The following is a 24,976-nucleotide window of genomic DNA, read 5'->3' as shown; positions in this document are numbered from 1 at the left end:
GTGTCTGGCAGAATAGAATTCACTTAATATTTGTTGAAAGGATATATTTTCTAGTGAACTATAAATTAGCAAAATTGAAACAAAAGTCAAAAGAATAAAACCACATCCTGAGAAGAACTAGAAACATTTGAAGAGCTCTAACCTCTAAAACAGGTGCTGAGACCAGATGGTTTTACCTATGAGTCCTCTTACCCTTCAAGGGACAGATAATGCCAATGATATCCAAACTATTCTAGGATATTAAAAATAGAAAAATACCCTTGTCATTTTATAAAACTTGGCATTAACAATTATATTGGAATATGAAAAATAAAATGGCACACCAATTTCACTTTAGAATTCAAATATAAAAATATTATTTCCAAACTGAAATCTAGCAGTATATTAAAGTATCAAAATTGAGCACATTATAGAATAACAATAATTTGTATTAATGTGTCAAAATTGAGTACATTATAGAATATCAATAATTGCTTCCATTTCCACCTCAAACACTTCAATTGTACATTCCTATATGGCAGAGCAGGACAGGGGTCTGTCTTAGCCACCTTTTTATCCCCCATGTCCATCCCAGTACTTTGTCAGAGTTACCAGTAAATATCTTTTAATATGTGGACAACTGAATGGTGAGGTCATCAGAGTAACAAGAGACATTAGCAATAGGTACAAATAAAATATGGCAAATAAAAAATAAGACAACTATTAATTGAGAGATGGCAAGAGTGAATGTCGACATTCTAGGACTCAGCAAACTAAAATGGACTGGACTCTTTGAAATGGACTCTGTGGGAGAAGGCGAAGGTGGAATGTTTCAAGAGAACAGCATCAAAACATGTATATTATCTAGGGTGAAACAGATCATCAGCCCAGGTTGGATGCATGAGACAAGTGCTTGGGCCTGGTGCACTGGGAAGACCCAGCGGGATCGGGTGGAGAGGGAGGTGTGAGGGGGGATCGGGATGGGGAACACATGTAAATCCATGGCTGATTCATGTCAATGTAGGACAAAAACCACTACAATATTGTAAAGTAATTAGCCTGCAACTAATAAAAATAAATGGAAAAATAAATTAAAAAATAAATAAAATGGACTGGAATGGGTAAATTTAACTCAGATGACCATTATATCTACTACTATGGGCAGGAATCCCTTAGAAGAAATGGAGTAGCCATCATGGTCAACAAAAGAGTCTGAAATGAAGTACTTGGATGCAGTCTCAAAAACGACAGAATGATCTCTGTTCGTTTCAAAGGCAAACCATTCAGTATCACGGTAATCCAAGCCTATGCCCCAACCAGTTATGATGAAGAAGCTGAAGTTGAACAGTTCTATGAAGACCTACAAGACCTTTTAGAACTAACACCCAATAAAGATGTCATTTTCATTATAGGGGACTGGAATGCAAAAGTAGGAAGTCAAGAAACACCTGGAGTAACAGGCAAACTTGGCCTTGGAGTATGGAATGAAGCAGGGCAAAGGCTAATAGAGTTCTGCAAAAAGAACGCACTTGTCATAGCAAACACCCTCTTCCAAAAACACAAGAGAAGACTCTACACGTGGACATCACCAGATGGTCAACACCGAGATGAGATTGATTATATTCTTTGCAGTCAAAGATGGAGAAGCTCTATACATCAGCAAAAACAAGACCGGGAGCTGACTGTGGCTCAGATCATGAACTCCTTATTGCCAAATTCAGACTTAAATTGAAGAGAGTAGGGATAATCACTAGACCATTCAGGTATGACCTAAATCAAATCCCTTATGATTATACAGTGGAAGTGGGAAATAGATTTAAGGGACTAGATCTGATAGAGTGCCTGATGAACTATGGACGGAGGTTTGTGACCATTGTACAGGAGACAGGGATCAAGACCATCCCCATGGAAAAGAAATGCAAAAAGGCAAAATGGTTGTCTGAGGAGGACTTACAAATAGCTGTGAAAAGAAGAGAAGCAAAAAGCAAAGGAGAAAAGGAAAGCTATTCCCATTTGAATGCAGAGTTCCAAAGAATAGCCAGGAGAGATAAGAAAGCCTTCCTCAGCAATCAATGCAAAGAAATAGAGGAAAACAACAGAATGGGAAAGACTAGAGATCTCTTCAAGAAAATTAGAGATATCAAGGGAACATTTCAGGCAAAGATGGGCTCAATAAAGGACAGAAATGGTATGGACCTAACAGAAGCAGAAGACATTAAGAAGAGGTGGCAAGAATACACAGAAGAACTTTCCAAAAAAATCTTCATGAGCCAGGTAATCACAATGGTGTAATCACTCACCTAAAGCCAGACATCCTGGAATGTGAAGTCAAGTGGGCCTTAGAAAGCATCACTATGAACAAAGCTAATGGATGTGATGGAATTCCAGTTGAGCTATTTCAAATCCTGAAAGATGATGCTGTTAAAGTGCTGCACTCAATATGCCAGCAAATTTGGAAAACTCAGCAGTGGCCACAGGACTGGAAAAGGTCCGTTTTCATTCCAGTCCCTAAGAAAGGCAGTCCCAAAGAATGCTGAAACTAGCGCACAATTGCACTCATCTCACATGCTAGTAAAGTAATGCTCAAAATTCTACAAGCCAGGCTTCAGCAATATGTGAACCAAGAACTTCCAGATGTTCAAGCTGGTTTTAGAAAAGGCAGAGGATCCAGAGATCAAATTGCCAACATCCGCTGGATCATCGAAAAAGCAAGAGAGTTCCAGAAAAACATCTATTTCTGCTTTATTAACTATGCCAATGCCTTCAACTGTGTGGATCACAATAAACTGTGGAAAATTCTGAAAGAGATGGGAATACCAGATCACCTGACCTGCCTCTTGAGAAGCCTGTATGCAGGTCAGGAAGCAACAGTTAGAACTGGACATGGAACAACAGACTGGTTCCAAATAGGAAAAGGAGTACATCAAGGCTGTATATTGTCACCCTGCTTGTTTAACCTATATGCAGAGTACATCATGAGAAATGGTGGGCTGGAAGAAGCACAAGCTGGAATCAAGATTGCCGGGAGAAATATCAATAACCTCAGATATGCAGATGACACTACCCTTATGGCAGAGAGTGAAGAGGAACTAAAAAGCCTCTTGATGAAAGTGAAAGAGGAGAGTGAAAAAGTTGGCTTAAAGCTTAACATTCAGAAAACTAAGATCATGGCATCTGGTCCCATCACCTCATGGGAAATAGATGGGGAAACAGTGGAAACAGTGTCAGACTTTATTTTTTGGGCTCCAAAATCACTGTGGATGGTGACCACAGCCATGAAATTAAGACGCTTACTCCTTGGAAGGAAAGTTATGACCAACCTAGATAGCATATTAAAAAGCAGAGACATTACTTTGCCAACAAAGGGCCATCTGGTCAAGGCTATTGTTTTTCCAGTGGTCATGTATGGATGTGAGAGTTGGACTGTGAAGAAAGCTGAGCGCTGAAAAATTGATGCTTTTGAACTGTGGTGTTGGAGAAGACTCTTGAGAGTCCCTTGGACTGCAAGGAGATCCAACCAGTCCATTCTAAATGAGTTAAGTCCTGGGTGTTCATTGGAAGGACTGATGCTGAAGCTGAAACTCCAATACTTTGGCTACCTCATGCGAAGAGTTGACTCATTGGAAAAGACCCTGATGCTGGGAGGGATTGAGGGCAGGAGGAGAAGGGGACGACAGAGGATGAGATGACTGGATGGCATCACCGGCTTGATGGGCATGAGTTTGAGTAAACTCTGGGAGTTGGTGATGGACAGGGAGACCTGGCATGCTGCGATTCATGGGGTCTCAAAGAGTCAGACATGAGTGAGTGACTGAGCTGAACTGATTAATTGAGAGGAGGATAGTATAAGAAACTAAAGCTAATCTTGATACATTACTTGATTCAGCAGTGAATGGTATGAACATAACCCTGTTAATGTAAACATTGAATACTGACCTGTGAATGTTATATTAGGAATATGAGGTGAGGGGGAATGAAATGCTAAGTCAGTTTAATAATTGTAATAAACAAGAACTCAGAGAAGATATTTTCTAATATGCATGCATCTCGGACATGACTGAGTAACTGTGCACACCACCCAGGCATCAGTTGGTAGCAGTTTCAGATTTCATTTAGGTATATGGAAATGAAGGCTAACATTATGTCAGACAACTGAGGAAGTTTCCATTTGGTTGGCTCTAGGGAGTAGAATTGCTGGAGCCTGGGCAGGGGACTGCTACCTTTTAGTACAGTAATCATTCTTCCGATTTATAAGCAAGATCCTAAATGCTTAAATAACTATATTGTTTGGAAATTTTAAACTCTGAGGGTATGTTTGATAATGTAAGAATCCGTAAACAAATCAAATTTAGCTGTAACAACATTGATTTTAAAATGATGATATCTATTTGGGACAAGCGTAGAAGAACATTGATCTTCGCGTAACCTTATTGTATGAGTAAATCTGATAAATTTGATCAACAGGGCACTTTTGCATTATGTATCAAAAGCCTTAGGAATCCATAGTTTCTGATTATGGATTCTGTAAATACTAGTATCTCTATTCTTAGAATTTAATTCTCAAGAAATATTCTATATCATATACAAATATTTTCATCATTTGTGTCATTGTGGTATCTTTTGCACTGAAAAGATTTGTCTATGTGTTGTTCATTAGCCTTTTCACAGTTGATATTTCTGCGGATTACTAACTTATCGCCTCTCAGCTCCACATCCACCTTTCTAAACTCGCTGGTAAATCCTGGGGCTGAGACCGTGCAAATACATCACTTTTCTGTGTGCCAGCTGCCTCCCACGCAGAGCTCTGCCCAGAGAGGCAGAGAAGGAAGTGGGAACTTAACGCTTCAGTCTGCTTCCTGTGGGCTCCCTCTCTCTTGCTTCATCTCAGCAGCAGTAGACCCTTCCTAGGGCAGAAGCACAATTCAGTTCTCAGTTTTTTCCCAAAGTAGTAGAACCAGCCTCAATACCCTCTATTCAGACACTAACCTCAGCTAAGCAGGCCCCCTCTCAGAGGTCTGAGTTTAAGCCCTTCTAAATTTTTAAATTTTAGTAACTCAAATCTCTTCCCTTTGGTCTTTCAACCCCAGGGATTATAGCAGCTTCCTACAGTTACTACCTCTAGGATACTTTAGGGTTCCCTTTTAACACTTTCAGCTACCTGGTTAGCAAATTTATTCTTATATTTTTCCTCTTAAATTCTCTTTGTCATAATAAATGGCATAGTTTCTAACTCCTGACTCCACCATGCTATTATAAGGGAATGGTCTCATGTTATTCAGTTTTTATAATCACAGTTAGGAAAAAATAATCACACACACAGACACACACATATATATATGTACATGTATGGATGTGTATATGTATCTCATCAGTTCAGTTCAGTTCAGTTAGTCAGTCGTGTCTGACTCTTTGCAACCCCATGAGCTGCAGCACGCCAGGCCTCCCTGTCCAACACCAACTCCCGGAGCCTACCCAAGCTCATGTCCATTGAGTCGGTGATGCCATCCAACCATCTCATCCTTTGTACTCCCCTTCTCCTCCTGCCCTCAATCCCTCCCAGCATCAGGGTCTTTTCCAATGAGTCAGCTCTCCGCATCAGGTGGCCAAAGTATTGGAGTTTCAGCTTCAATATCCCATCAGAAACCTTGAACAAAGAACTTATTTTCCACTGGGGAAAAAAAACCTTTATTAAAAATAACAGAAACCCTAAACCAGGCAGTAAAATAAATAATCATGTGAAACAATATTCTGAATTTTGGAAACTTGGATTGCAGTGTGCAGTGGTAAGAAGAATTAAATAGCAAAAAAAGACTGGTGAAATTTAAAGTCGGTTTGCCCTGAGATGTGACTTTTTTCCTCCCATTTGCTTATCAGGAGCCAGTGAGATTGATTGAACTTGTTAGTAAGAGTTGTGTTTCCCTCTGCCTTATACTATATATCCCTTGCATTGTTTCCAATCACTATGTTTCCGGTAAATGCTTGACAGTGTTTTCCACATGAATTAAATGAGGCTGGTGCTTTTGCACAGAGAGCTTCATTTGGTTAATACAGGGGAATTTAAGTATCTTCTTGAGAGAGGTACTTCTACAGGCAACTTTGGTTCATTTCATATGGCCTGCTCTTCTAAATCTCTTGTTCTGCTTAATCACTGTGTTGGAGACATTGTGACTAAAGGCTCATTTGCATCAAAATAAATTCCCAGAAGGTTTGCTACTTTGATGAAATGGAATTAATTAAATATAATCTAAAGGTAGTTGGAAAAATACAGGATAAAAACTTAGTTTACATGCTACTGGGAGCATTTCTTTAAACCCTCCTTTCTAAATGGTACCCAGAACTCCTTTCAAAAGTTATCCCTCCTTCTATTTAAAAAAAAAAAAAAAATCCTGTTCCTTAGCGATTCAACCTAAAACAAAGAAATCAAAAATACTGCATGCTAAACAAATTCACAGAATACATTTTGTAGAGGCAAGGCAAGCTAACATTAATAAATGAAGCTATTTAGGCCTGATTTGCGTATTTAACTCATCTTAATTACACATGCATTCAGCAAATATTTTAAAAGCTGCAATCAATCTGTCACAGACATGGTTAGTTATTTATATAGAATTACAAAAACCAGAAACCTTGTTAATGATTATTCTGTTTCCAATTTATATGCCAGTGGTATTATTTATATAATAATAATATATTTTTCTTTAACAATTTGTAAACCTATAAAGTTAAAATGCTTTGATTTCACAGTTATTTTTTAAAAAGGTTTGCATAAAATGTCAATGTTACCCAAACTTTTCTGTTATATTAAGTATGTGACCCTGTTCAATTAAAAAAAAGTCTTTATTAAATTCTTTATTACTTTTTAAGCTTCATGATTAAGATATTAGCTGTTATAGAAACAAATGGTACATCTTGCTACAGACTGTTTTTCTCAAGGTGGTTTCAACTTTAATTTGGCTCATCCTTGGACACAGTTTGCTTTCTTTTCTTTAATAGTACTTTTTATTGGTCATATTATTTGAAATTAAAAATTCATAGGACACAATTGCACAATGTAATCCTCTTTAATTTCATTCAGTTTTATGTAGAGAATTTTTTTCTTAAAAATCAAGAACTATTTTACTCTAAAGAATTATTTTCTAGAAATATACACAGAAATAATGTTATGAGGAGGCAGTGCTTCTGTATTGCCATGTGAGGCGCTGGCAGGGCTGAGGGGTTGCTAGGCGCAGGGAGTGCTGTGGACAGGAGAAAGTCAGGGCATAATTTTTTTTTTCTGTGCAATGGTCAAATGGCTGTGAAATTCAATTATTAGGGCTCCATTTCCTATAGTTCCTCTCCATGAGGATTGTTTTATAAAATAAAAAATCCTGAGAGGTTAACCCTTCTGCCTGAATTGCCTTGAGAACGCAGAGGTCACATGAAGAAAAGAAAGTTGATCACGGGTAAATGCATTAAACTTAATACATTGCTTAGGAATGGCCTTATTGTGTGTGTGTACTAACTTGAAAAATATTTATACCTCTCATGAGCCAGCTTGTCTCTACAGTTATAATTATGAAGTGATGAAGATTATAGATGTTATCCTGTTATCACAAAATTTATAATCTGTGTATTGTTACTATGTAATAATTAACATTTATTTAGCACTTCCTGTGTTTCAGGCAGCAATCTAAGCTCTTTACATGAATTAGCTTAAACCTCATAATGACACCATCATTTAGATACTCTTACTACTCCTGTTTTCCAGATGAGGAAACTGAGGCTCAGAGTGTTCCAAAGACAGTAAGCTACAATGCCTGAGTTCAAATTCAGGCAATGTACCTCCAGATCTTGTGCTCTTAATTACTGTATTATATGCATATATAATATTCATCTGTTTAGATATATGCCCAACTATGACATATAAATGCAACTTTTCATTTTGATATTGTATGTTGGCTCAAAGTAAGTTTACTTTGGATTGTGTTGATTACAGAGGCAAAAGTAGGTTAGGTCAGTCTGAGAAGGGTGGCTGTGTTGGTTATTGAGGCTCATATTTTTGTCTGTTACACAGGAGGAAGAAGGTTAATATCTGCCTTAGGAACATGTTCACTGTAGTGAATCCAGCCAATTGGCTGGCTTTCAAATCATGAGTCTGTTGCTGTTTGGCTTTTCAAGGAGTATTTACTGAAGTTAGTTGTCATTGATTATTTAATAGGTTTAAAACCAGTTCTGGTTATTTACTTGTAAGCAGTAGTGTGGAACCGCTACTAATTGGACAGGTTCAAAACTAGTTCTGTAGTTTGTTAACATGGTTATAGAACAATCTTCTCATTTCAATTCCTTGCATATAAAACATTAGGTTACTTTATAACAGAACAATTATTATCTTGGCTTTGGCATTCTTTCCTTCTGCTATTGTGGAATAGTGCTTCTGTTTTCTCATTTCGAAAATGGGAATCACAATAATACCAACTCATTGAGCTGTTCTGTGAAGTAAATGTGGTAATGAAAGTAAAGTACCTAACACAGTGCTTTAAGTACATAATAAGCACTCAATAAACGTAAAGCTGCATTTTTGACCGGGAGTCATCAGTTATCTTCATGTAGTTTAAAACATTAAGAGACAGTGGCGTAGTCAATGCGTAGATATGCTACTGGGTTAGAACCACGTTATGGCAAAGGAATTGAAGGTATAAGACAGGGCACATTTCATATCATGACATGAGATTAAAAAAAAAAAAGAATATTGGAAAGAAGACCAAGCTGTTTATCTAAAAATAAGCATATCTGGTGAGGGTAGTTTTGTTTTCTTTTTTTCTCAGTTGTGATCTTCATGTAACTGATTACTTTTTCATTCAACAACTTCTATGAAATCCTACCAGAGCTGTCTTGGGCCTTGGGATGATACAGTGGTACAAGAAAAGCAAGTTTCTCCTATGGGGCTAATTCTAGTGGGTGGAAAATAACAGCAAACAGGAATACAAATTCATTAACTAATTTTAGTTAGCGATGAGTGATACAAAAGAAACAGGATGACCTATTTGTTAGGTACCAACCTCTGCTAAAACAAACACTGGAGTCTCAGGGCTTTGACACCCTAGAAGCTTAGTTCTTATTTCATAGAATGTCCTGTTGGGAGGTCCCAATCAGTGGCTTTTCTCCTTGAGATGGTTCTGAAACCCAGACCCCTTCCACTCGTGCTCTGCCATCTTCTAGAGCCCCTCTGCCTTCAGTCTGCAAACAAGCAATAACAAAGAGCCTAGAGGATTGTGTAGGGTATTTTACGGTCCAGGCCTATGTTGGACTTATTTCACAATTGCCCACATTTCACTGGGCAAAGCTTGGTCACAGGGCCACTCCTGATCTCAAGTCTGGCTGAGTGTCCAAGGGGAAAGGAAAAATGGTTCCATAGAATTTTCTGCTACTGTAATGAGAGCATAGAAAGGAACCCTCACATGATGAAACTCAGTGCCCCTCCATTGTTGTCACTGTTGTCTGGCTAAGCATGTCTGACTCTGTGACCCTATGGACTGTAGCATATCAGGCTCCTTTGTCTCTCACTATCTCCCAGAATTTGCTCAAATTCATGTCCACTGAGTCAGTGGTGCTCTCTAACCATCTTATCCTCTGTTGCCCCCTTCTCGTTTTGCCTTCGATATTTCCCAGCATCAGGATCTTTTCCAATGAGTCAGCTCTTGGCATCAGGTGGCCAAAGTATTGGAGCTTCAGCATCAGTCCTCCCAATGAATAGTCAGGGTCAATTTCCTTTAGGATTGACCAGCTTGATTTCCTTACAGTCTTAGGGACTCTCAAGAGTCTTTGCCAGCACCACAACTTGAAATCATCAATTCTTCAGTATTCTGCAGTGGAAAGACAGAGAGTAAAACCTTCGCTCTGAATATAAGCAAATCCTCTATAGACAGAAGAGAAGAAGCCTGTAATGTGAACAAATGCCTCATGGGGAAATGCCCCTCAATCTCTCCAGAAGTCTCCATCTTCAGGGATGCTATTCAGACATGTTTTAAACAGGTGAAGTACTCTGCTCAGAAAGCCCTGACCATATAGAAACAGGAAAAGAATCATGGAACACAAGGCATGAGAAGGAAGAATGGTGAAGGATGAGGTCAGATAGGCAGACAGAAGCCAAATGATACAAAGCCTTTGGACCTAAGTGAAGAGTTGAAAATTTATTCTGACTGTGGTGGTAACTGTTTGGGTGATTGTCAGCAGCAGCATGGCATGATCTGACTCAGGTTTTATTGATCACTCCAGTGACTGAGAGAGAAATGGGTGAGGAGTGTGGTGAGGGGAGGAGCAAGGAGATGATTGAGGATGCTTCTGCTGTCCTCATCACCTTGGGATGTTGTCCTGCAGCAGAGTGATAACAGTGGAGAAGGGCAGAGGTGAGCAGAGTAAGTCTGTATGTTGAAGACAGAACTGATATACTGGATTAAGGGGTAGGGTGGAGGTGGGGAAGGAAAGGGAGGTCTTCCAATTCTCAGTTTTACTTTTAAATTTGATTTTATATTGGAGCATATTTGACTAACATTGTCAGTTTCGGTTGTACAGCAGAGTGATTCAGCAATACATATACATTTCAAATTCTTTTCCCATTTAGGTTATTGCAGAGTATTGAGCAGTGTTCCCTGTGCTTTACAGTAGACCCTTGTTGGTTATCAATTCCCGGGTTTTTGATTGCTTAGGTTTTTTTGTTTGTTTGAGCAACTAGTGATTCTGTTTACTTAAAGGGAAAGATTTGGCAAGGGTCAAGAGAAGCATCTTGGCAGTAAAAATCAAAAAGTCTGCTTTTGCATATCATGTCTAACATGCTGGATCAGACAGATCCCCGCAGAAAACAGATGAAACACGGAGTGTACTCCAGTTGAATGTTTACCGAAATGGGAACAAGGTTAAGAGGCCAAGGATAGCACCCAAGGCTAGCAACAGTAGAGAGCTATTACTACCCCTACAACTGAAGGGGCCAGGGAAGGAGAGCGTTACTGGGCACAGTGTGAGTTGTCGCCATTATGGACAACCTGCACCACACAAGCAGTGGAATTAGGCAGAGGTCAGAGCCAGTAAGAAAATCACAGCTAAACAGGAAGGGAGCTGAAGTGGTCCTTTATCCATCTTCCATATTGTTCGGCTCCTCTGTATCCTGCTGGCACTGTCCTCTGGCTCACTCTGAACAGAGGATGGAGGACCTGAAAGCCCATGATGCGGTAGTTAGTAGAGATCAGGGCACAGAGCAGGGCAGTGCCACGTGGGGAATGCATCTGAGAGATAAATGGAAAAAGTCCACACTGATGCTGATAAGGCACCTTCCGAGGGTCTTTAAGGAGACAGGTAGCTAAGGGCAGAGGTATTGAACATCATCAGTATTTCAATGGCCTATGTCAGATGTACTACGAGCTAATATTTTTGTTCTTTCTTTGCGCTGTAGGCACTGTACCAACATTCCACATGCATTATCTCATTTACTTCTTAAAACAGACCTCACGTTTTTATCATCTCATTAGACATCGGTAATGGCATTTAATCTATAGATTTGTTTTGAGAATTGCATGAGGCAACTAAAGCACGGTGAAGTGAAGCAACCTATTTAATGTCACACCGCTGTGTGGTCACACCGCAGAGCCAAGAATTAAGTCGGAGATGTTTCTGTCCCCAGGGCAAGTCAGAGAAACCATTATTGCACACAGCTTCTCTGAGAGAATCAAATGCTGGAGCAATGGCATGTTAGGTCATGTGGCTGTATTTTTTTTTTTTTTTTTTAAACACTGCCCTCTTTTTCATTTTTTTCACTTCTTTGGGAAAAAAAAAATTCTGACAAGAATTCATCAAAGAAGATATTACAAATTTTAATGTCCCGATTTGGGTATTGCTTTTGATCAAGGCTATTTGCAGACCAGAATATTAGTAACCCTCATATTCCCTATACCACAAAGAAAAAAGAGGAGATTCACTTTTATCTTGGGAACAAAGCTGGATAGAAAAGCTTTTTTAACTTTTCTTAATTCATGAAACATTTATCTTCGAGTCAGGTTTTGTTATAGCAGCACAAATGTGGTCCGTCAGCATTTCCATTATAACCCCATATTTCCAGGGCTTTTCAAGAGTGCCTTGGAGATTTTACTTTGAATTAAACCTTGGCATTCAGGATTTGAATCAGGAAATTCCATTTTCCCTGCCAATTAATCAAACAGTTTAGAGGTTCTCAGTTTAGAAGAGGACCAAATGTAAAATTTTTATTAACACAGAAATTATTTTAAGACAAATTTGCTAACAAATACTTAGACCATATTAGCACTCATTATATAATTATAGTGCTATTTAACTATGTATGGTATTGTTTACTCAGTTGATCAGTTGTTTATGATTCTTTGCTACCCCATGGACTATAGACCACCAGACTCCCCTGTTCAGGGGATTTCCCAGGCAAGAATACTAAAGTGGGTTGTTATTTCCTACTGAGTCCTCAAAAAAATTAGCCATAAGCACTCCTAAGATAATATATGAAGGCTAACTATAACATCTTATATTTGCCTTTTTGACTTTGTAAGTAATTTATTTCTACTTTGGGAATTTGGATGATTTGAAGGCCTCAGCATAATTGGTTTAATGTTATTAACAGCATCAAGATACTAAACCAGAAGAGCCTGAGTAGGGGGAATCCTGAGAGGGTGCCAAAGTGTTTCAATACATTTTTATGAATTTTAAATTCATGAAATTTTGCATTCTATAAAAAGATTAATAGCATGCATTAGTTCTATAAATAGACACTTGAAATTTAATGTGTTGAATTCAGTGACAATAATGAGGATCAAATAAGTTTAATTACAAAGCCTTTCCTCTTAGTTCCAAACTAGTCTGTGAATGTTCTGTGGCAGTGGGAAGGCATAATGATAACCCTGTATCTTTTAATATATCCTTCTATAGTCTCTTCTGAAATCTCTCCTCTAGCCTTAAATAGTTTAGGATTAAGCCAACAAAATGTAATGAATGAAAAATAGATGAAGCCTTTCGAGTACACCTGCTCTCCTTCTGACTGACTTCTGTCCAGCCACAATGGCCTCTTTGCTGTTTCAGAAACATACTAGGTGGACTCCCACATTGAGACATTTGTTCTAACTTTTTCTTCTTCTTGGAATGCACTTCCTCCAGATGTCTTCTTGGCCAACTCCCCTTACTGCCTCAGTCTTTGCTCAAACCCTGCTTTCTGAATGTGATCAAACTCTATCACTCTACTTTATAATTGGATTTGCCCTTAGATCTTCAGTCCCAGAATTCAAGACACCCATTACCCTACCTAACTTTTCTTCTTTCTACAATATTTATTCTCTTCTAACACACTTAGCTTCCCTGGTGGCTCAGATGGTAAAGAATCAACCTGCACTGCTGATTGCAGGGAGACCTGGGTTCAATCCCTGGGTTGGGAAGATCCCCTGGAGGAGGGCATGGGAACCCACTCCAGTATTCTTGTCTGGAGAATCCCGATAGACAGAGGAGCCTGACAGTCTACAGTCCATGGGGTCACAAGGAGTCAGACTGAGTGACTAAGCAACACACTCATACCTTTTTAAAATGTCTGTTCCTTCACTCTTCCCCTAGATTGTAAGGTCAATGAAGACAAGTTTCTTTGTTTTATTCATTGACATATTCTAAGAACTGTGCTGAGGATATATTAATTGTTCAAAGATATTTGTTAAATGGAAGATACATTATAAAATGAAATCTGAATTTCATCCCATAACAACAATCTGCAAACAACATTTCAGATATAACTTTCTCTGTTCTCTGGTTCTTCTATAAGATTTGAATTATTTCCCTAGGATAGGTAAGAATGCACTTTGAACATTGATGACACAATGAAAGGTCCTACATTTAAATCTTTTTATAATGTGTTGTTGTCCAGTTGCTAAGTCCTGTCTGACTCTTTGTGAACCCATGAACTGCAGCATGCCAGGGTTCCTTGTCCTTCACTATCTCCCAGGGTTTGTTCAAACTCAGGCCCATCGAGTCAGTGATGTTATCCAACCATTTCATCCTCTGCCACCCTCTTCTCCTTTTGCCTTCCATCTTTCCCAGAATCAGTCTTTCCAATGAGTTGTCTCTTCATAACAAAGTTTTGGAGCGTCAGCGTTAGTCCTACCAATGAATATTCAGGGCTGATTTCCTTTAGGATTGACTGGTTTGATCTCCTTGCCATCCAAGGGACTATCAAGAGTCTTCTTTAGCACCACAATTAGAAAGCATAAATTCTTTGGCGCTCACCCTTCTTTACAGTCCAACTCTCACATCCATATGTGGCTACTGGAAAAATGGTAGCTTTTATTATATGGACCTTTGCTGGCAAAGTGATGACTTTGCTTTTTTAATATGTCTAGATTTGTCCTAGCTTTCCTTCCAAAGAGCAAGCTGCTTTTACTTTCATGGCTGCAGTCATCATCCATAGTGATTTTGGAGCCCAGGAAGATAAAATCTGTCACTTCTACTTTTTCCCTTTCTGTTTGCCATAAAGCAATAGGACTGGATGTCATTATCTTAGTTTTTTGAATGCTGAATTTAAAGCCAGATTTTTTTTTACTCTCTTCTTTCACCCTCATCAGGAGACTCTTTAGTTCCTCTTCACTTTCTGCCATTAGGGTGTAGTGTGCTAAGGGCTCATTTTTGGAAATTTTGTAGTTAATTTCAATTAGTTTTATCTATTGTTTGGAAAAGATAAATAAGTAGATGCAAAGCATGGTTTTCTCAAAATAAATGCTTATTTTGTGTTAAAAATACTACTGGACATGTTTGTAACATTTTTTATACTTGTAATGATCGTAATACCAAGCTAAGAATTTATGAATTAAAACGTGATCTTGTGATAAAAAGGAAAAAGAACCCCATACCCTCAGCAGTGATAAAAACATCCTGAAAACAAGGGCTTTCTATAAGACTTCACTACTTGGCACCATGACTTGAAAAGTATGCTAATTACAAAGGGAGTCATTTAGTGAGAATTCACTACCAGTTCAATGGTATAAAAGTGAGAACACTGGAATTTCACTGTAAAATACCAATGCTGGTGACACATTCACCAGTACAGTCATGTCTGATTCTGAACGGTAGCTGACAGCAAAATTTAGCATTTTCTACCATGAGTATGTATTGATTTTATTAATTAACTTAAACATTATTTTAAAACAAATAAGATCAGTTATCTTTCCATTTCTTTTCACATATATCAAAAGGAATTTATTTGACTTGTATTACCGCTTTGTCTTTTTAGGGAAAATGTGAGCAGTCACTCTATGGTCACATGCATTCCATCAATGATGCCACCTTCACTCCTAGGGTAAGTTTAGTTCTTCCACTATGTTATTTTACAGCTTTATTATCAAAATTCATTTTAATGAAAAAAAGTACCAGAGAAAAATGGCAGGTTAACAGGGTGAGAGGAGAGAACAAATTTGTAAATTAATTACAGCAATGAAAACAATGTATACATAATATAGAATTAAAGAAGTTTAAAACACACTTTACAGTGGTAAGTAGAGGGGAACTTCCTATTGTACTTAATTCCACTTAAATGCATGGTTTAAGGCTTTCTGTCTAGCGGCCTTCAAGAAAGTAAGTGGAATATAAGCTTGTAAATTTTAGTGTAAGGTCATAAAATAAAAAAAGTGATTGAAAGGATAGTCAAGAATAGAAAATGTTAAAAAAAATGGGGCCTTTCTTCAGGGTAGAATAAAGCAACCTTGATTTTACAGTTTTTCAGTTTCTCATGGAACGATTTCAAATATGTCTTTCTTTATATAAACTGATTACATAGCAAAAATATTTATCTACAGTTTGAGTTATGTAGAGATCGGGATGATTTTACCAGTGATGAAGATTGTTAAACATGGCTTTGAGTTTCTGTGCTAATTGGGATTGTCTCTAAAAGGGCTTCTCTGGGGGCTCAGTACAGAATCCACCTGCAATACAGGACACCCAGGTTCAATCCCTGAGTCAGGAAGATCCCTTGGAGAAAAGAATGGTTATGCGCTCCAGTATTCTTGCCTGGAGAACTCCACGGACAAGAGGAGCCTGGCAGGCTACAGTCCATGGGGTCACAAAGAGTCAAACACAAACATGACTAAACTACTAACACTTTCACTTTCACTAAAAGAGTTCAGATGGTAATCATGGAGGGATGATTTTAAGTTTGTACCTTCTCAGATGAAAGCAATTTGACTAGATAGATGACCTCTCAAGTCCCTTCAAACTATATGATTTAATTATATCCAACATTTTAATTTGTCTCTCAGTTCCCAGTAGAGTGTAAATCTTAGTTCCATATTCCTCTTTCTTTTCCAGTTAGCCAAAAATGAAATCTGATAGATTACCTACACCCAACCTCAAAATGACAGCATAGTCAAAATTCCATTACTATCATGCTGTTATTATTCTTTTAGAGGGAGAAAAGTGCTCACTAAAAATAATTCACTAAGAATAATTTCTGCTAAAGGAATGTTGTTTACTTCAAGTGAAACTGTGCTGAGGTCACCAGCCCTGGAATATTCATGATTGGCTCAACTAAAATTAAATTTTAACAAATTTGTTTTAGTAAAGAATTTACATTTAATTGACTCTCTTGAGTCAATATATTATAAATTAGTTCTAAATACCAAGTGAAATTTTATTTCTAGCAGAGTATATAGCCATTTAAGAACTGTAGACCCACATGATAGGATATTTATGCTAAAAAATCTATTAAGTGGCTTAGAGCTTCACATACCCTAGGAAAATTAAATGGAAGCTAAAATGCAGTAAAGTAATATTTTGTAAGTCAAGCATTTATTTTGGTAAGCAGTCTCATAGCTGGAAAGGACATACCATTTAACATCCTAAATAGTACAATTAATAAATATGGAAATACCTAAATTAGATTTATTCAGTCAGCAATCAAGGGACCCATACATCAATTATGTGTATGTCAAAAGCAAGATAATGGACATGAGGTCCAGGTGTGTCCAATATCAACGTGACTGACCAAAGTGACTGTCAAATATCAAAGTGTTACTGTTTACACACTTTGTTCATACCAAAGGGACTATTACAACACTGCTCCAAATTAACATTCCCAAAGCCTCATTGAATTTTTCCATTAATTTATCTCTTCTTTGCTATAAATATTTAATTACTGTTAAGGAAATGCTGTTTTATTTTGATGAATGACACTCTTAAGTGAAATTTTCAGTCACTTATGGACACAACTGAGTGACTGAACTGAACTGAACTGATGTCAACTGTTTTGAAAGCGGTCATATTTCACATACCTGTTAGGGAGTGTCAGGAAGATGAAGGCAACAGTAACCGAAAGAGCGCAAAGACTTTCAGGATTTCTAAAGGAAATGGCATTGTGGCACAGTTCACATTCAAACTCTCAAAGTTGTGATCATAAATGCATTATATGGTACATATATTGCAGGCAGAGAATTGTTTAATATCAGGTCTGTCTGCTAATTGTTTGATGCCTTGGGGATGTGCATTCAAGTTACATTACCAGTTAAAAAGCACTTAGCTATTTACATAAACAAAATTTTTGGAAAATTCTTTAATTTTAGATTTGTAAGCAGAAATCAAAAATGTGAAACTCAATGAGATCCAGCTGCTGCTGCTGCTGCTAAGTCGCTTCAGTCGTGTCCGACTCTGTGCGACCCCATAGACGGCAGCCCACCAGGCTCCCCCGTCCCTGGGATTCTCCAGGCAAGAACACTGGAGTGGGTTGCCACTTCCTTCTCCAATGCAGGAAAGTGAAGTGAAGTGAAGTTGCTCAGTCGTGTCTGACTCTTAGCGACCCCATGAACTGCAGCCCACCAGGCTCCTCCGTTCATGGGATTTTCCAGGCAAGAGTACTGGAGTGGGTTGCCATTGTCTTCTCTGGAGATCCAGCTAGCCACCAAGAATCACAGAAACAAATATACAATATCAGTATATATGCATGGTTCTATATAAAAGTATATAAATTAAGATTTATTTCTCTGTTATAGTATTAGGGCTCCAGCGTCTTCATCTCTGACTGATTTTTCTATTGGAGATAGATTTTTATCTAAAACCTCTGTTTAAAGTAATCTGCTAATGAAACATTTTAAGGACCTATGAAAGCTTTTTACTGTCAGTTTTGTAAAGCAAAACCTATTTTTTTAAGTTGACTGTAATTAGCATTAATATTAATTACATTAATATAAATTACATTAATATTAATAGACACAGATAACTCAATGTAAGTAATTTTTTTAATTATAGAAATATATAGCAAGAAAATGAATAGGGGATCCCTATCAGAGTGTCCCCTGCCTTAAATTTTTTAGGAAATTGACTAGGCTAGGGTGGAGTTTCTATCAGGCCTTCCAGGGAACTCTCTTGATCCTCTTCTAGAGTGAGGTTATGGTCGGGTGGGTGTCCTTAAATCTCTGTGGATATTCCCCACTGTTCCAAGAGATACATAGCCAGGATTTCTGTGCTATGCCTGCCTGGAAAAGCCAGATGAACACTGTAAATCAACTCTATTAGAATTCCAGTACATCCTTCCATGGGACTATTTACCTCAGTCTTGCACATTCAAGCTAAGAATTTAGTCTCAACACATTGGTTGTTGGAACAAAGCTGAAAGGCCCTGTAGAATCAAAGGTGATTCTAGTAGTTCTAGAATTCTAATCAGCTCATAAAAGAAGAGGTTTCACACGGCTTCAAGTTCCATTCTCACTTATTTTAATTAACCTATTGTTTTATTCAAATATTGTTATATTGATTATTTTAATATAGAAATATATACTTTAATTATATAACCTATGGATATTTTGATTTTGAAATGAATGACATATAGCCTTAATAGAGGGCTATTCAAGTTCTAACTTGTTTTTCATCTACACTTCCATGAAAACTACCTGCTGTGAATAAGGGTGATGGAAGGTGAAGTCTGTCAATTTTACTTTGCAGCAGTTTGGAATTTTAAATAAGTATGACAGAAAGGGATTTAATAGGACTTTGCAGCAATGTAGATTCCTACCCCTTCTGTTGGCCTTGAGTCATGTAGAGGACAAGAGAAATAATTGCTTGCTTTAGAGAACTTGAAGAAGAGTGGTAATTGTGAGTAATGATTCAGGTCCCAATTTAAGCCAAGAAGGTGAAGGAAGTATTTAGAACAGAAAGTGGCATTACAGGGGAATTAGTTGATCATATATATGATCATTAGAGGATAGTGTAGAAGGGTATGTGAGAGCTAGGAGAGGTAATAGGATCAAATTAAGGGACAAACACAGATCTTTGAAGATAAGAGTCTAAGTAAGTAATAAGGGAAAACGTGATAGTGTGGGCATCTATCAATAACAGTCACTTACATTTTGTATGTCAAAATGGCCATAGACTCAAAATGACTGTATCAGAAGGAAAATATCAAAAAGCCAGTAGTCATAAAATACGGTAGTACTGAAAAAAGATGAAGTCCTCTCTGCATTCTGTGCCTAGGTATCTCACCCTGTACTACTTTCCATAGGTGTCAGAGGCTGTGGACTCAGGTTGGATGATTAGGAGTTGCTCCAGAAAATGTGGGCTGTCAGCTTTAACTGAAAGCTCATTGAAGAACAATTGGACTTTCAGAATTAAGTCATGAATCACATTAGATATTTTAAAATCAAAATATGCCGTAATCCTACTGAAATCCTAAGGCAGATCCATTGTTGTGATTCACTGCTGAGAATCACAGTCACCTTCCTTCTTTGAAGACTATAATTCCTGAGTTATTGCTTCTCTTTACATATATGGCTCATGAAGTACTTTGACACTTGCTTGGCCAGTTTTCCTCAAACACCTTTTTCCTCCTCAGGTACATACTCTTGAAGTCAAACTCGGAACACATTGTCCTTACCTGTAATTGCATCATTTTCAAATCCTCAGTTCCAAGCATTGCTTTTCTAAAGATACCTGTCTGACTTCCAGCTCTTAAGTAAAGCCAGTGTGGTGCTTCCACTTCATTGAGAGGTTTTATTAGCTAAAATCTTGCTCATCATCTTAACACCTTTCTGCCTTCACTTACTGTATCCCAGCTTGGGTACCTCAGTTGTCATTCTAGCCATTCCACTGCAAAGAACTTCATTTAGTTCAGTTTGACCTCCTTCTAGTCATGGTTCACAATGTCTTGGGGCTTTTCTCTGTTCACTTAAAAAAAAAAATTCTGTACACTGGAAAGCATTAAAAAGAAATGTGAAAGAGGACATTTTAAATTTTGTTTGGCTCACTATCTCCAGCATCTAGTATAGCCTATTTTGCATACATAATATTAAAAAAAAATGTGATGAATAAATGCAGAGTTTTAGACAAATGGAAGCACAAGGATTTCATTATAGTGTGTATCATTGCATCTTATTTTTTTCAACTATGTTGGCTTTCAAAGTTCTGTGGATGTTGAACTGCAAGGCAAACTCACTTAATTCTCATAATAGATTAGCTGTTCCTTAGAAAACTTCTATAGTATCATAGTTCCATAACTTTGGAACACTGGAAAATTACCCAATTTCAGTTATACTTGTCCCCTAGTACATTTTGGATCCTGGCTTTTCCACTCACAAGATGTATAATCTTGATAAATCATTTAGTTCATTGTAAAAATGAATGATAAAAAGAGCAGTGAGCATTGCATAATACATAGAATGTGTTTAGTATAATACCCGGCAAGTAGAAAATACTGTTATCACTTCTATTCTTAACACCCCTACTGTTACATTATTGTTGTTTAGTCACTAAGTTGTATCTGACTCTTTGCGACCCCATGAACTGAAGCATGTCAGACTTCCCTGCTCTTCACTGTCTCCCAGAGTTTGCTCAAACTCATGTCCATTGAGTCTGTGATGCGATCCAACCACCTCATCCTCTGTTGCCCCCTTCTCCTTTTCCCTTCATTTTTTCCCAGCATCAGAGTCTGGGAGACCAAGGGTCAACTCCTCTCATCTGATGGCTGAAGTATTGAAGATTCAACTTTAGCATCAGTCCTTCTAACAAATATTCACAATTGATTTCCTTTAAGATTGACTGGTTTGATCTCCTTGTTGTCCAAGGGACTCTCAAGAGTCTTCTCTAGCACCACAATTCAGTTCAGTTCAGTCGCTCAATTGTGTCTGACTCTTTGTGACTGCAGGGACTGCAGCACACAAGTCTTCCTTGTCTATCACCAACTCCCAGAGCTTGCTCAAACTCATGTGCATTGAATCGATGATACCATCCAATCATCGCATCTTCTGTCGTCCCCTTCTCCTCCTGCCTTCAATCTTTCCCAGCATCAGGATCTTTTCTAAGGAGTCAGCTATTCGCATCAGGTGGCTAAAGTATTGGAATTTCAGCTTCAGCATCAGTTCTTCCAGGGAATATTCAGTTCAATCTTTAGGATTGGCTGGTTTGATTTCCTTGCAGTTCAGTGGACTCTCAAGAATCTTCTCCAACACCACAGTTCAAAAGCATCAATTCTTCAGTGCTCAGATTTCTTTATAGTCCAACTCTCACACCTGTACATGACTACTGGAAAAATCATATCTTTGACCACACGGATCTTTGTTGGCAAAGTAACATCTATGCTTTTTAATATGCTGTCTAAGTTGGTCATAACTTTTCTTCCAAGGAGCAAACATCTTTTAATTTAATGGTTGAAGTCACTGTCTCCAGTGATTTTGGAACCCAGGAAGATAAAATTTGTCATTGTTTGCACTTTATCCCCTTTTATTTGCCATGAAGTGATGGGACCAGATACCAGTATCTTAATTTTTTGAATGCTGTTTTTTTACTTAGTTTTTTTACTCAGCATTACTCAGTTTTTTACTACTACTACTGTTAGTGAAGCTAATATTTCTTTCTGGGCTTCCCTGGTGCCTCAATGGTAAAGAATCTGCCTGCCAATGTAGAAGATATGGGTTCTATCCCTGAGTTGGGAAGATCCCCTGGAGAAGGAAATGGCAACCCACTCTAGTATTCTTGTCTGGGAAATCCCTTGGACAGAGGAGCATGGTAGACTGCCGTCCACGGGATCACAAAAGGGTTGGACAGGACTTAGTGGCTAAACGATGATGTTTCTTTCTAGCCACTTGTTTTCGAATATATAGATATAAATGAAAGAATGACCACACACATATATGTGACTTTCTTATATCCTATCACTTAATTTAGTTTAATATATATGTTATAAACATAAAGCTGCAGTATATACTTAATATTTTAACAGAAATAAGAAAATAAATCCTAAAGCTATTCTGAATAAGAAATTATTGAATTATATTAAAACTGAGCTAAATTCCATGAAAAAATGTATATAAACCTACATAGGAATATTTTGTCTGTTTCATATCACAGCATAACATTTAATAATTAGGTTATTAAGAACTTTAAATTTGATCTGAAATAGATTAATTACTTTCCCAAGTTACTAGTATGTGAGCATAGTGCATTAATTATCTATTTTTAAAAATCGTGGAAAAGTAAATACCTGCAATTGCCTACCTATAAAGTTATCCTCATTCCATTTTGGCAAAGAAAGATTAATTTCTGTTTTCTGAATTTTGTTCATTTTTATTCAGTCTCAATCAAAGTGCTTAGTATCAATCTTTGGCCATTTTATATAAAGAAATACAAATAACGTTTAGGTCATGCAGTCATTGATCTTCTGAAGGACAAATGATGTCAGGCAGTACTTACCAAAAAAATTTTAATTTTGTTTACTTCTTCAGCAATACAAGTTGATGTCAACTACCATTTAGCTGGGCCAATAATATTGATATTTGATGTCAGTTCTTATTCATTGCTACACCTAGATGATTCATAAGTCAAAACATTTAGATGTGTGATGAAAAACACTAAAGTAGGTTCTGTCTATCTGGGGAAATGGAGACAACAACAGAATAGAAAATTAAAGGACATGGAACTTGGCATTTTCATTTTATATAATATTTGAATTATTTCAATAATTCCACATATTAAAAATTAATTTCAGTTCTTTTAAAGTAATCTATACTAAATGATGTTCTTAAACTAAACCTTTTTGAAAATAACCTTATTGTGCTAACATTTTGTGAAGAAAAAATAGCTTTTGATGAAAAATGTAAAAGTGAAAGAAAAAAGAGTTTTTGTAAACAGACATTCAAAAATTAGAAAATATATTTAAATGTAATAAATTGATAGAGGTTCTTTTTTTCTACTTAGCTCTCAGAAATTTAACACTTCATATGACAAAGAAGACACATTACATTTAAGATTTTACTCTGCCCCCAAAGTTTAACCTTTAATAACTTCTTTAGTTGGATAGAGGTGATTTATGCATTTGTAGTTTTCTTTGTAGCTCCATGAAAATTAGAAGCAACATGATTATGTCATATTTCTTGACACTTCCTCTTTGACTGTGAAACTAATAATTTGTGTGTATGTGTGTATGTGTCTATGTATATATGTGTGTGTATATATATGTATATATGTATGTGTAATGTGTATATGTATATATATATATATATATATATATATATATCCTTTTGGTGACTTAAAATATTTGGAAATATCAGTCAGTTCAGTCGCTCAGTCTTGTCCAGCTCTTTGTGACCCCATGGACTATACAGTCCATGGAATTCTCCAGGCCAGAATACTGGAGTGGGTAGCCTTTCCCTTCTCCAGGGGAATCTTCCCAACCCAGGGATCAAAGCCAGGTCTCCCTCATTGCTGGCAGATTCTTTAATACCTGAGCTACAAGGGAAGCTCTGTCCTTAGCTGAGCCACAAAGGAAGTTTTGCCCTTAGAACCTTATCTTCTGGTAAGAACCAGAGATATTAAACTAGTAAACACATTAATAGTCTCAAGAATAGTAAGTCATATTTATCCAAAATCAGTTAGGGTGGAAAAAAGGTAAGAGTTGGAGCTTACAATGAAATGGTCAGAGAGGGACTCTCCTAGAGAGTGACATATAAGAAAATCGTGCAGTGATTTTAAGAAAGAGAACCCAAGCAGAGGCAACGATAAAGGAGAAGTTCCTGAGGTAGTGGAAGTGTGGCGTGATAGAGGAACAGGGCGCATGGAGTGGACAAGGATTAGATAAAGCAGGTGGAATAGCTTACATCTGATAGATATTTGTCAACTAAGGTTGCTCTTTTGGCTAAATGTGAAATGGTTGAGGTCATTTTAGGATAACCTCATAACATTATCTATAGCTTTCAAAATGCTTATTCATATAAAAATGCCCTGACTATGAGAAGTACAATAGATTCTTTTGACTGAATAATACCTTAACAATTTTACTCCATAGATCTTGGCGTAGTTCTTGGTACAGAAAGTAATCAATAAACATTCATCGATTAGGAAACATTAGAAAGCCAACACAGGTCAGAACTCAAGGGGTATTTTAGAGGACACTCCTAGGACAATGTTTGCTGTGATATGATTAAATTTATTTTTTGCTATTGATCTTAACATATTCTTTTAAAATTTATTACACTTTTCAGATTGTCCATGTTTGTTTTGAGAACACAGCTGCTAATATTGTTCAAAATATATTTATTACTTCTATAAGAAACAGTGTCATTTCTCAGAGTATTTGGCTATTTAGGAAACCAGTTTTTCAGTACAATGAAATCTTATTTGGGTGGTTTTCAGAGTACAAAAATATTTTAAATAAAATCAAAATATCAATATAAAATATATATTTCTCTAGTAATGATTAAGTTAGACAGTCTAAAAACTTGCATGAGATTTTAAAAGTTTGAAAACCTACATGCATGATAAATAGCATGAGTTTTTCAAGAGATTGTTTACATATACGGATAATGTCTAATGTATCATATGTTATGCCTGAATCACATAATTAGAGCACGATGAATTGCCACACGAATTTACTCACAAGCATAATTACAATAAAAATTAACCTCTTTAATATAATTTTCTTCGCTTAATTGTGTGTTTGCTGATGAATGTGATCGTGTGAATTGATACCTTAAAAACTGCTGGTTAACATGCACAACCACAA

At 37.1% G+C, this 24,976-nt stretch overlaps 1 protein-coding gene across 1 annotated transcript in view; it reads left to right on the top strand.

The window, feature by feature from the left end:
• Window positions 1-24,976, top strand: part of SPAG16 (sperm associated antigen 16) — a 989,423-nt gene that overhangs the window by 674,645 nt on the left and 289,802 nt on the right. Inside the window, exon 14 of the mRNA XM_061148815.1 lies at window positions 15,236-15,301. Within this exon, the coding sequence (XP_061004798.1) occupies window positions 15,236-15,301 (66 nt within the window). The remainder of the gene's footprint in view (window positions 1-15,235; window positions 15,302-24,976) is intronic.

The sequence above is a fragment of the Dama dama genome, chromosome 8 (genome assembly GCF_033118175.1).
Source record: "Dama dama isolate Ldn47 chromosome 8, ASM3311817v1, whole genome shotgun sequence".
Lineage (NCBI taxonomy): Eukaryota > Metazoa > Chordata > Mammalia > Artiodactyla > Cervidae > Dama > Dama dama.
Note: the sequence above shows the minus strand (reverse complement) of the source record. Positions and strands in the feature narration are given on the sequence as shown.